Source organism: Geotrypetes seraphini, chromosome 5 (assembly GCF_902459505.1).
Source record: "Geotrypetes seraphini chromosome 5, aGeoSer1.1, whole genome shotgun sequence".
Lineage (NCBI taxonomy): Eukaryota > Metazoa > Chordata > Amphibia > Gymnophiona > Dermophiidae > Geotrypetes > Geotrypetes seraphini.
The window spans coordinates 152,830,143-152,843,425 of NC_047088.1; the positions used below are offsets into that span (position 1 = coordinate 152,830,143).

At 42.7% G+C, this 13,283-nt stretch overlaps 1 protein-coding gene across 3 annotated transcripts in view; it reads left to right on the forward strand.

Annotated features, from left to right (window-relative positions):
* Positions 1-6,276, forward strand: part of TMEM237 (transmembrane protein 237) — a 58,376-nt gene extending 52,100 nt beyond the window's left edge. For 2 of the 3 annotated variants that reach the window (XM_033945801.1, XM_033945800.1), the window contains exons 13-14: positions 126-423; positions 5,825-6,276. In XM_033945801.1, coding sequence (XP_033801692.1) covers positions 126-286 — 161 coding nt within the window. In that variant the 3' untranslated portion in view covers positions 287-423; positions 5,825-6,276. The remainder of the gene's footprint in view (positions 1-125; positions 424-5,824) is intronic. The other variant, XM_033945803.1, reaches the window with a different exon arrangement.
* Positions 6,277-13,283: the final 7,007 nt, after the last annotated feature.

Here is a 13,283-nt window from a genome sequence, read left to right on the forward strand (position 1 = left end):
CATAGATAAAAAAATAAGATTAAAATTATGTCTTATGTAACACTTTTTCTTCCTTTAATCAGACCAGACCAGTCCAGATACCACCTCTATCTGATTTTTCCATGTGTGTTCTTTTTCATTTACAGGTAGTGATTTGTGCACATTTCTTTCACATCAAGGCTCCTTGTCTCCTGACAGTGAAATGCCTCAGGATCAGTTAAGTTTGCCTTGTTTTGTGACTCTAACCTTATTCTTACATGAGAGATACAGCTTTTCGGCATCATGGCTTTGCTATTCGAAATACTGAACTTTCCAGGCTGCACAATTACTTTAAGGGTGAAGTACTTGAAAATATTTTGTTTCCCTATCTACATTTGTTGGTGGATGGACTCAACTCATTAATCTGGACTGGTCTGTTATGTTTAAAGGAACGAAAATTAACAGGTAAGACACAATTTTTTAAAAAACTTTATTTATCTTTTATGTTGAAACAATTTTTATTGATGACAAAGTAATATCACACATCATAAAAGGCAAATACATAAGGCCATAGCCAGACCAAGCATACAGGGACAGATAACATTCCAAGCATCAAAGTTTTATGTATATTAAATGTCCCCCTACCATACAGATTCATTGGGGAAATCCTGAAAACCCAACTCAATTGCAGTCCTCCAGGGCCGACAATGGACAACCCTGCTCTAAAGGCTTTAAGAGATTGGTCAATGCACAAATTTGTTCTTTTTCAAACAGATAACCAGGTTGTGATGTATTGCATCAACCAGCAGGTAGGCACGGGTTCATACATCCTGTATCAGGAAGAACTAGGATTGTGAACTGGGCCTGTTAGAACAGGATGTTACTCTTAGCCCAGCTAGGAAATACAACAGTCTGGCAGACAAGCTGAGCAGAGTGGTGCAACCTCATGAGTGGTCACTTAGCATGGGCTTAGCCCAGGAGATCTGAGAGTGGAGCACTCCTTTGGTGGATCTCTGTGCCATTCATGTCAACAACAATGCCCCTTAGTATTGTTCCAGACTAGGATCACATGACAGACAAGTCTCCTATGCTTTTTTCCTTCATTGAAGGTCAGGTCTTTTATATGCATATCCTCTTATTCCTCTCATAGTGAGGGCTTTGCTGAAACTCAAACAGGACAAAGTGTCCATGATCCTCATTGCCCCCTATTAACCAAGGCAGATAAGGTTCCCGCTATTTCTGGAGCTAGCCTCCAAAGAACCATAGAGACTGGACTGCTTTCTGTCCCTCATCACTCAGAGCAAAGGATCATTTCTCCATCCCAACTGTCAATCCCTGGCCCTCATGGTAGTGATTAATTAGCTTCAACTGCACGAGGATGTTTCCCAAGCCCTGCATGCTTCTAGAAAACATTCTACTAAAAGGTCTTACAACTTTAAGTGAAGGAGACTTTCTGTCTGATATGAGGCAAAGTCTTAGACCTTTTTTCGTGTCCTACACAAAAACTGCTCAAGTATCTTCTACACTTTGTCGGAATCTGGTCTCAAAAACCACTTAGTTAAGCAAATGGTACTTACCATCACTGTGTGGAAGGTAGGCCTATTTCTGTACAGCCTATAGTTCAATTCATGAGGGGTTTACTCTTACTCAAGTCTCCTCTCAAATCTCCTACAATGTCAAAGGATCTTAATGTCATTCTCAGCCAGCTGAAGACAGCTCCATTTGAGCCACTTAGGCCCAGATTCTATAAACGGTGCCTAGTGGTGCCTACATTGTAGGAGCCACTCGACATAGTTGTCAACCACTAGGTGCCATTTATAGAATCACACCTAATGGTGCTTAAGTGGATTTAGGCATCGCAAGGCATCCTAGACATAGGCCATCTTTTCACTTGCTAATTTGGAGGCGCCTTTGTCAGATGTCTAGCGATGCCTAACTTGACCTCGCCTATTCTCTGCCCATAACCAAGCCCACTGTTTGAGATGGGTGTGGGAGGGTGCCTCCAATTAGGCAGCGCTAGACATCCTAAGAGTTCAGCACCAAACTCTTAAATTGTTTAATGTTTGTTTGTTTGTTTTATTGATTGGCTGAAAACTGGCATTGTCAATTACCATGCTGATTAAGCCAATTAAAAAATTAAAAGTTCTGAATCGGCGCCTAACTTACTGCCTACTTACTGCCCTTCCTCACGTTCCTTCTCTGTAACCCTGACAGTGACTGTACAATTCATAAAAGCAGAAAACATAGGCCTATGCTTTCCTTCACCTTCTGTCTGAAGAGGACTAAAACCCTTAGACATTCCACCCAGCTCTTATTTCTTTTTACCCTAACAGGTTGTGGACAGCCATCAGCAGATGCACTTTATCCAATTGGTTGGCATTTTTTTATGCCCTGGCTGGGGTGATTCTAGAGGGCCTTATCACTGCTCATATTATCTGAGTAATGGCTGCATCAGTAGCACACTTGAGATCAGCCTCCATTCAGATGATTTGCAGAGCTGCAATGTGATCATCAGTCCACACATTCACATTTCACTGCTTTATGAAACAAAATTCCCAAAGCAACAGGCAGTTTGGTCAGACAATCCTACAGAATTTATTTGGAGTCTAGAATCCAATTCTACCCCCTAAGTTCATTTTGTTTCTGTTCCCAGCTGTTAAAAAAAAAAAAAGAAAGAGAAAAGGACAGGGCCTGGCATTGAATTTCCGGTTTTAGCATTTGGCAGCAGAGAAAAAAAACAAAACGCTGTTCACTTCCAGCTGAATATCAAGATTTTTTTAAAAAAAAATTGATTATAGACCATAACTTGTTGCAGACTTCATTCATTCTTCCCCTTTTATCATACAGCCTGGTAGCTAGGGATTTCCATATATGTTAATATGCTGTCCTGCTTGTCCTGAGAGAAAGCAAAGTTACTCAGCTGTAGCAGATGTTCTTCCAGGACAGCAAGACACACATTCATAAGGTTCACCCTCCTTCCCTAGGAGTTGTATTTTGTTAACTATCTAATAGACCGGCTGGTCTTATGTAGACACAGTGAGCACAAAGGCCTATGTGCATATGCAGTGGAACTCTCAAAAGCTTCTGAAAAATAATTTGGGGATGTTCCTACACAAGTATTCATAGAAACATGATGGTAGATAATGGCCAAACGGCCCATCCAGTCTGCCTATCTAAAGCATCCACTATCTCCTTCTCTCCCTAAGAGATTCCACGTGCCTGTTCCATGCCTTCTTGAATTCCGACACAGTCTTTGTCTCCACCACCTCTACTGGGAGACTATTCCATGCATCTACCACCCTTTTTGTTAAAAAATATTTCCTTAGATTACTCCTGAACCTATTACCTCTTAACTTCATCCTATGCCTTCTCATTCCAGAGCTTCCTTTCAAATAAGTCTTGCCTAATATGCATTCATGCCACATAGGTATTTAAACATCTCTATCATATCTTTCTTCTCCTACTTTTACTCCAAAGTATACATATCAAGAAGAGGGGAAGCAGAGAAAATAGGGAGGTAAGTTAAAAGTGGGATCAAAGATGAATGGAAAGGACAAAAAAAGTATGTTTTGCCTTAGACAAACATAGATATAGTTATTTTATTTATATATTTCTGATAGTAACTTTCTTAGGGATGTCAAAAGATATCTTAATCTTAAAGATGTATCTTTACAAATATGTGGGTTAGAGGGGGGGGAGAGAGAAAAGGGACAAAAACTAGGGAAGAGGGGGAGGAATTAAAAAAGGGTAAAGGAATGGACAGAGGGAGGGGAAGCAGAGAGGGAAGGAAAAGAAAACAGGAATGGAGGGAAAGGGTAAGAATAAGTGACAGTGTCCTAACCAGAGTGCTCAGACCAAAGCAGCCTAATAAGCTGTGGGAAAAAAAAAAAAGAAACCTAAGATTTCTGAAAAGTCTCTAAGGAGACTCAAAGGGAAATGGGGAACACAGAAAAAGAGCCGAAGGTTACAAAAGCTTGAGATGTGCAAGCCACAAAAAAATTGTGAGGAGTGCAACAACCCTTGTAATGCTTGATTCTCTCTCCTCAGGTTGTGGATTGTCTGCATAGTACATTTATGTTAAATATTATAAGTATTATTTCCTTATAGGACATTGTTATTTTTCCTTATCAAAGCTTGTTTTCTCTTTGATGTAAATAAAAGATTAAAAAAAAAAAAAATTGTGAGGAGAGAAAAAAAAAAAAAAAGCAGCCGTCTACCTTGTCCTGCACGGCAATGGCAGGCAGGATGGCATGCATGTGCACATGGTGGGGTTACTACATGTTTCTGGGAAGTTTCTTTGCCTGGGCTCTGTCAAATAACATTATCCATACATGTGAATAAATTGTCCTTGGAGAAATATGATTTACATGTAACCTTATTGAACTGTATGAACTTTGGACCCTGCTTCATGTAATGATTCATACTCCCATCTACTGAATATTAGGAGTAATTTTGTAACAGGACATCTATGTGAAAAGTCCAAAAAGGTGCTTATTTTAATCTTATATTATAAAGGTGATGTAGTGCAGTGTTCTTCAACCGCCGGTCCGCAGAAATTTTCTGCCGGTCCGCAGGTCTGGCACGTCCATCAGGCAGAAGACAGTGTTCATCAGCCACCGGTCCATGGTGCAATCAATGCGGCGTCTTCGGGCCGGCTTCCTGAGTGCTACAGTGCACAAAGCCGTGGGAAAAGGCTCCTACGTGTGTCCTGCGCCTGAATCGGAAGCCTTCTCTCCGACGTCGCAACTCAGAGGGAAAGCTTCCAGATGAGGCGTGGGATGCGCGCAAGGAGCAGCTGCCCACAGCTTTATGCAATGCAACACTCAGGGAGCCGGCCCGAAGACGCCGCGTTGATCGTACCGTGTACCGGCCCGAAGATAACACCAGGGGGCAGACCAGAAGGCAAGGCACAGCATGGTGGGAGAGAGCAACAACGGTAGGGGGAAATGCTTTTAGTTTTTTAATTTAGTGATTGATTTGCATCTGCTGTCTGTTCAGGAAGAAATGCATTTGTTTCTTTTCCTCTGGGGTTGTACTGCTTGCAGAGTATTGCATCTTAGGGTTTGTTTGTGAATATTAGTAGTTTTAGTTTTTGGCCCTGCATTTGCATGGGGTTATCTGTTTTCTGGTAGGAATGAATGTTGAAAAGCATACAGTGTGCTTTGTGTATTTTAATTTTGTGGTTAACCATTATGTGTTGTTAATACGATATTGTATATGTGTATGTATGTGTGTATATATAAATATATATATATAATGAATGGAAAAAATGTTACAATTAGTGCTATTATGGGGGTGGGATCCGGGGCGGAGATTGGGTGGAGATGGGCACGACTTAGCCCAGTGTCCTTCAACTGCCGGTCCACGGACCGGTGCCAGTCCACAAAATAATTATTTTATTTCCGCCGGTCCATAGGTGTCAAAAGGTTGAAGAACATTGATGTAGTGCACATGTACCTTTTATAAAATAGGCTTCTAGAACCAGCCTCACTAAAATATGCACATACATTACAACAACACTTCCATCTCCCAACAAAAGTAGGCACATTCTTTCCGTGCAGTATAGTTTTGTGAAAGCCCTCTTGTGCATGTAAAAGGGGATCTATGACATTGTATCATTAGCTAAATTGAGCAGCCTAGTTAGATCTTATGGTCCTTAGCTGCCAGCATAATTTTTGTTTCTGTTGATTAGGAACCAAGGAGCCCTTTTATTAAACCCATAGGTATAAAATATGATGTACAGCATTTAGCTTATGCTAATGTAAGGTAGCACACACTAAACTTTAGTAAAAGGGCCCATAAATGTTCCTTTGCCTGTGGAGAAAGTTTTAATTAATTCCTTTTTTTTTTCACCCCTCCCCTGCAGAGCTGATGTTTGTTTCTGAGATGGAGAAAGGTCCTGAAATGGAAAAAGGAGCCAATGTTCAGCCCTAACAGAAGGATATAGCTCGAGTAACAAATTATTACCATTATCTACTTTATCTGTATAATATTTTTGTAAACAAGATAAGTTATTTTTGTATGTTCTATTGAATAGAATTGCGATTTTAGATGAACTTATTTATAATTGTGCCGTATTTGTAAGGAATTCCTTTGTTAGAAGATCTATATATTTTTAGAATGTTTGATTTTATTGCTGATGCTTCCCTGAACCATTAAACCAGGATAGCAGCTACAGACTATACAACACAAGCAAGGAAGGCAGAAGATGAAGCAGGAAAGATTCCTGTGTAGGTGTGTCTTCAAATTCAGTACCTGTTCCAGTCATCCCTAATGATATATGTATAGTGGTGCTTATATTATAGCCTTAGTCTCACTGATCTTATGACAAGAAATGTTTGGCGTGGCAGTCAACATTTGTTTTTAACATGGGTAGCTGCTTAATGTGTAGGTATAACGCAGGACAACTTTTAGCTTCTTAAATTAGCCGAATAGTTATTTGAAGGTGGGTACTGAATATTACGAGGCTCTGGATAACTCCTAGCTGTTTCCTTGAACCACCCTGGCACGATCTTGATAATTTAAACATTAGAGTCGCGAGGAAGATATGCCAAGAAACAAGATCTTTATTAGATGTTTTGTTAATCTGGAATTGGTCATTAAGAACATAAGGATTGCAATACTGGGACATACTGCAGGTCCATCAAGCCCAGTATCCTGTTTCCAACATACGCTGTCTCGGCCAATAAGCTCATCCAATCTAATGAACATTTTTATTAGGATAGAATATCATTTGTCTAAGAACACTTGGTTATAAGAAACATAGGTGGAGTTTTTTAAATGTGTAAACCTCTTAGAATTTTCTTAGATCTAGAGTAATTAATCAACACAGTGCCGAACAAAAATCTAATAAAAGTCCTTTTGTAGCTGTATTATTTCTTGCTATTGTTCGTCTAAAGAAACAGGCGAGTGATTGTATATGTCGCCGGGTTCTAAAATAAGTTTCTGCAAATTTTCTTCTGAAAAGATCAATATATTATCCCATGGTTGGGATGACATCTCTACAATCGGTAAGTTTCAATCGAACCACCAAACTGAAACCAGAACACCTCCATGACAGAACAATACAATACAATAAGTCAGTTTCTAGACCGCATAACCAGATAGTTCTAGGCAGTTCACAAAAGAATAACAAGGAAACAAGGAATAATCTGAGTGTAGGAAATCTAATTACCTATAAATTTGTTGAAGAAATGAGTCTTCAATTGCCTTCTAAACTTAAGGTAAGAGTGAGATATAGAGATGAAGCTGACAGAATGACTGAATCCAGATTAACAAAAAAACCAATAAAGATCTTGTTTGATGCAAATCATTCTAATTGGTGGCATCTCTTCCTCACGACTCTGATGTTTGGATCTTTGTTTTCCATCATGGAGGTGTTCTTCTGGTTTCATTTTGGTGGTACAATCTTGATAACTCCAGAGTGATCTTTAGAGAAGTTTAGCAGCATTATTCCTATAAAGCTGCCAGAAATCCAGGTACAGCCATTGTCAGTGGCATTTATCTAGTTAGTGGCATCTCCTACCTGGATAAGTGCCACTGAATTTCAGGACAATTATTGCCTATCACTCAGATATCTGGTCTGATCATTGGTCTAATATTTATGCATAGATTCTGAGATTGGGTGGGGGACCAGAAGGTGGCAGGTTTTAAGATTGACTAGGAATTGGGAGGTTTTGGAACTTAGGGAGTAGGTGGGGACTAAACAATTGAACAGGGATGAGTAAGATAGCAACTAAGTGATTGGGTGAAGGGTATGAGGAAGGCTGTGAATCTGAGTGCAGAAAGATGGGGTGGGGAAATAATTTGAAGGACCTTGAGGAATTTGGAATTGGTTAAAAGGTCCTAGGGCTTTTGAGATGAGGGGGACAGGTCTTGTGGAGGTGAGAGAGTGGAAATAGGCCATATGGCCTGTATCTGTCAACATTTTCCTTTACCTCCCTTATCTAGTCTGCCCATCTATATCATCTCTAAGAGATCCCACAGGCCTGTCCTATGCTGTCTTGAATTCAGATACAGTGAGGACAACCAGCACAATAAATAAGACATAATAAAGGGACTAGAAGTAAAGAGGGGATGAGTGACAGGAAAAAGGCTGGGGCTGGCGAGGGGCAATGGTAGATGTGGGTGGGGATAGGATGATTAAAGAGGATAGCAATAGAGAATTAGAAAGACAGGGAGGTATAGAAGCTGGCAAAGGAAAAGGGACAAGGGAGGGAAGAGTAGGAAATTAAAAATTGGTATGAGGGAGATTAAAGACTGGAGGAAGAGGAGGATAAGGAGTCTGGAAGTAGTTAAGCAGATGAGACAATGAAACACAAGGATCAATGTCAGTCAGAGATGGATGTAGGGAAGAAAGGAAAGATGAGTGAATAAAAACCAACCAGAACATAGAAATAAGATCCTGGAGATAAAGGTAGATAAGCATATGAGAAAAAGATGAAACAGAAGGATCAATATCAGTCAGAGATGGATGTTTGGGAGGAAAAAAAGAAGACGAGGAAAGTGAAAAAGTGTAATGTAGAAATGAGACACTGGAGATATTCATCAAGCTGGCAAGTCTTGTCACATTGGAGAAGGGCTTTAAGAGAGAAAAAACAAAAGGAAGTGATCAGGACCAATCCAACTGGAAAAATTAAATGACTAGATGACAATAGCTATTGTCATAATGCCACAGCGAGACTAATGCCTAAAGAGCTGATCATCCTATATTTACAGACAAACCCCTGCTAAAATTTATGTATCAAAAGCACTCATATTTACCATATAAACTACAAGTGTGCAAGATCATAACTGCATTAGGACTACTTTACAATTTCTTCTGGTCTAGTGATATAATCAGGACATGAGCAATGCCCCAATTATGGCAACCAATTTGAGAGCAGAGTCAGCATGTGCAGAGTCCACATTTGCCCCAATTATACCCCTAGACCACCCATGATTGTAAGAAAGGCCTAGGAGAATCTATGGGCAGGAGGCAAACAAAACAAAGTTTTGTCTTTTGCCAAAAATGACCACATGTTTTCTGTAGAACTGAAAATAGCTAGAAAAAGGATTTGGTATCAGTTTTGGTAATTAAAACCAATACCGAAATTCAGTCTGCCTCTAGACCACTGACCATTTTTATTAACTGCCTCCTGGACAGACTCAATCTGATTTAGATCCTTTTGATGATAAAGTCTCCAGAACTACACACCGTACTCCAAATAAGACTATCATCACCAGAGACTTAGACAGGCACTACACCTCCTGGTCATTCCTCTCCTTATACACCAAATATTGTTGGATCTTGGCTAGGAAGTCACAGATTGCATGATGTGCATAAGCTAGTCAGAGGCCACAGGTGCTGCCTGAACAATTTCAAAACCAATGAGTCCAGCTTTTTTAGTGGATAGCAGAAGCTCACTTAGTTTGTCAATGATGGGGTAGTTTAAACAATGTAGTTATTAAAACTAATAGGTTTTATATTATGTATGTTCATTGACTATTTTTCTGAGTAATTATTTGGAATCAACACCTATTAGACTTAAGGCAGCTGAACCACTGCAGGTAATTACTTGACAAAGCTGATAGCTCTGGGCATCTTAAATAATAAAATGCTAGCCGCGCATGTGCACTTGCCTCGCGTGTTCCCTGATCCCTTTTCTGTCGGGATGTAGCAAGACAAGTGCGTATGCGTGCCCTTCCCTGCTCTCCACATCACAATACAGCCCTACTGGAACATGGCGAAAGAGACAGCCGGGACCGAAGGAGCCAACGGCAGAAATCTCAGGGCGGGGAGCCGCCGCTCCTCCTCTTCGGGCAGCAGGCTTCTCTCACGCACCCATCATCGGGAACTGCTGGCATTGAGTGCGCATGCATACATCACCACAGGCGCAGCAAAACTGGAGCAGACTTCCCCCCTCCCCTCAGAGCAGACCGCACCACGCCCCCACCGAGGAGCCCAGCAACTTTCCGCTGCCCAGGACCTGAGTCATTTGCCGCCCCCCTCTTCCCTTACCGCGGGCCCGACTGCCGATTTAAGCAGCGTGTGCAGCAGTCTTCACACGCTGCTTCGGGCCCTTCTACTGCCCTGATTTGCTCCGGATGTGCCAGAGTAAATCAGGGCTGTAGAAGGACCCGAAGCAGCGTGTGAAGACTGCTGCACACGGTACTTGAATGCCATGTGTAGTTGGGCCCGCAGGAAGGGAAGGGGGGGGGCGGCAAAGGACTCGGGACCGTGTTTGTAGTCGTGACTGTGGGAAGGGAAAGGGGGTAGAGGAAACGCTAATGCTATTGCACAGGGAACTGGTGTGGGGGGAGGGAAATGGAAGGGGGAGGGAATGCTGCTTTGGACAGACAGAGGGAGGAAGGGATACAGAAAGACAAGAAGAAAGACAGGGGCAGATGCACAGGGAACTGGTGGGGGAGGGAATGCTGCTTTGGACAGACAGAGGGAGGAAGGGAGACAGAAAGAAAAGAAAGACACAGGGGCAGGGAGATGCACAGAAAGACAAAGGGACAGAGCCAGACAGAAAGAAAGACAGTGGGAGTCGCGTCAGGAGGGGTGCGGGATGCCGCAGAGGGAACTTTTCCAATGGGTGCAACTGGGCGGCTGTCGGGATCCTCTGATCAGGGGCAGAGCAAGGTAAGTGTATCATAGGGATAAGAAGGAGGAAGGGGGAGAAAATGGAAGGGATGCCTATTGCTGGAAAGAGGTGCTGATGGACAGGGGGGGTTGAAGAAAAAGGAACGGAGGCCTAATGTTGGACAGGGGGAGAAGGAAGGTGCTGCTGGACAGGGGGGAGGTAAAACAAAGGGAGAAGGGCTGCTGCTGCATAAGGAGAGCTGTGAAGGGGAGGTGGTGGACACAGGGGAGGTAAAAGGAAGGGAGAATGGACAGGGGGGAGCAGGCAAGGGGTGGTGATGGACAGCCGAGGAAAAAGAAAGAAAGACAGAAATACAGAAACAGGCTAAGAGGAGAGAGAAAGAAAGAAAGACAGACACATACATCTATTCTAGCACCCGTTAATGTAACGGGCTGAAAAACTAGTAAAGTTTATAAGTCTGAATGCATTTGTCCTATTACTATCATAATCCTTCGTACAGCAGCAGTGTAAGCAGTTTCCCTGCCCCCTAGGAAAATTTCTTTATCTACACCTGAAATTTAGATGGGATATTTTATTTCATTTTTAATTTTAGAACTTTTTTTTTAATTTTTATGCTTAATCCTTCTGCTGCACTTTTTTCTTGATTTTTGTAATACACTTCTCTCTCCGAATCCGTGGTTTCAGCATCCGCAGATTCAGTTATTTGCAATTTTTTTTTTTTGCGCCTATTTTTAAGCCTTACTTGGTGGTCTAGCGGGCTTTTTGGGCAGGAGCGATCTTCCTACGCTCCTGCCCCGTGCAGATCACTCATAGGAAATGGCTACCATGAGCTCCCACGAGAGACTACAGGAACTCACGGCAGCCATTTCCTATGAGTGATCTGCACGGGGCAGGAGCGTAGGAAGATCGCTCTGGCCCCGAAAGCCTGCTCGACCATCAGGTAAGGTCCAGGATGCCGGGGGGAAGGCGGGAGGGAGGTGGGGGGTGGATCAGAGCCGGCCGAGAAGTTATTCGCGGTTTTTCATACCCATGGTTCGCGGTTTTTCACACCCATGGATACAGAGGGAGAAGTGTATCTAATTGATAAATGAGCATGTGGCACAGTGGTTAGACCTACAACCTCAGCACCCTGAGGTTGTGGGTTCAAATCCTGTGCTGCTCCTTGTGACCCTGGGCAAGTCACTTAATCCCCCATTGTCCCAGGTACATTAGATAGAGTGTGAGCCCACCAGGACAGATGGAAAAATGCTTGAGTACCTTAGATTATAAGTGGTATATAAATGCTTAAATAAATAAATTGTATAATAGAGACATTATTATTATTTAAGATTTATTAACTGCATTTTCATGAAGATTCACTCAAAGCAGTTTACAATACATCGAACAGTAATCATATACTCAAGTATTTTCCCTATTTGTCCTGGCAAGTTTACAATCTGAAAAAAGGACATGTCCAGGTAAATCCTGATGTCTGGTAACCCTAGAGACACATCCTCAGTGCGAGAGGACATTGTTAGCCTTCTCTCTCTTATTTGAATTTGCTACATACCACATAATTGTGTTGCTGTTAGGAATGCTATTCCTTACATACTTTTTTCAATACTATTGTTTAAGCATAGAGTGGTATTTCATATAGTATAACAAGTTTTACCTCATGCAAAGTTGTCATTTTTTAAAATAAGACATTAACTTTTTTTCTGCAGTCCTCCTAGACCAGGAGTGCCCAACACGTCGATCGCGATCGACCAGTAGCTCAGGAAGGCAACGCGAGTCGATCGCGGAGCCCATCCCGGACTCCGTGATAGACTCGTGTTGCCGTCCTGATCTACCGGGCCGATCAGCCTTCCTTTCCAGTGTTCTCTCTAGGGCCTTTTAGCTGGGCGGTCCACCCAGCTGTCATCTGCTGCCGCCGCCACTGCTGAACATTAAAAAAAAACAAAAAAAAAAATGGCTTGGAGATTTCAGCCCGTAGCGAACTTATGCTCCGTGGCTCTAACATGTGCGTGCCGGCTTCCCTTCTCTTCCCTCCGAAACCGGAAGTTATGTCCGGGGGGAGGGGGAGGGAGAAGGGAAGCCGGCACGCACATGTTGAGAGCCCTGAAGCAAGCGTTCACTATGGGCTAAGGCGGGAGACAGGTTAGTGAAGCATTTGCTCTTATTGCTGCCGGGTCCTGCCTACTTTCTGTTTCCGCGAAGGCAGGACCCGGCAGCATTTCCCCCAATAGGTCGATCGCAATCTTGGGCCGATCAGCCTTCCTCTCCCCGAAGGTCAGCCGAAGCAGGGAGAGCTTGGGGCGACGTCGGCTTTCGGGCCTGTTATTGGTGGCGATTTGGGTCCTGGTCCCCGATGGCAGTGGCTTGGGGGAGGGCAGGGAGAAAGAAAGAAAAAGGGCAGGCAGGGAGACAGAAGGAAAGAAGAGAAACAGAAAAAAAGAAAGGGAGGCAGAGAGAAAGAAAGGGCAGGGAGAGAGGAAGGAAAAGTTGGGGGAGGGAACGAGGTCTGGAGGAGAGGAAGCATACAGGCTAAAAGAAGGGAAGAAAGATTGGATGCACAGTCAGAAGAAGAAAGTGCAACCAGAGACTCATGAAATCACCAGACAAGGTAGGAAAAATGATTTTATTTTAAATTTAGTGATCAAAATGAGTCTGAATTTATATCTGCTGTCTATATTTTACACTAAGGTCCCCTTTTACTAAACTGCAATAGAGTTTTTTAGCGCAGGGAGCCTATGAGCG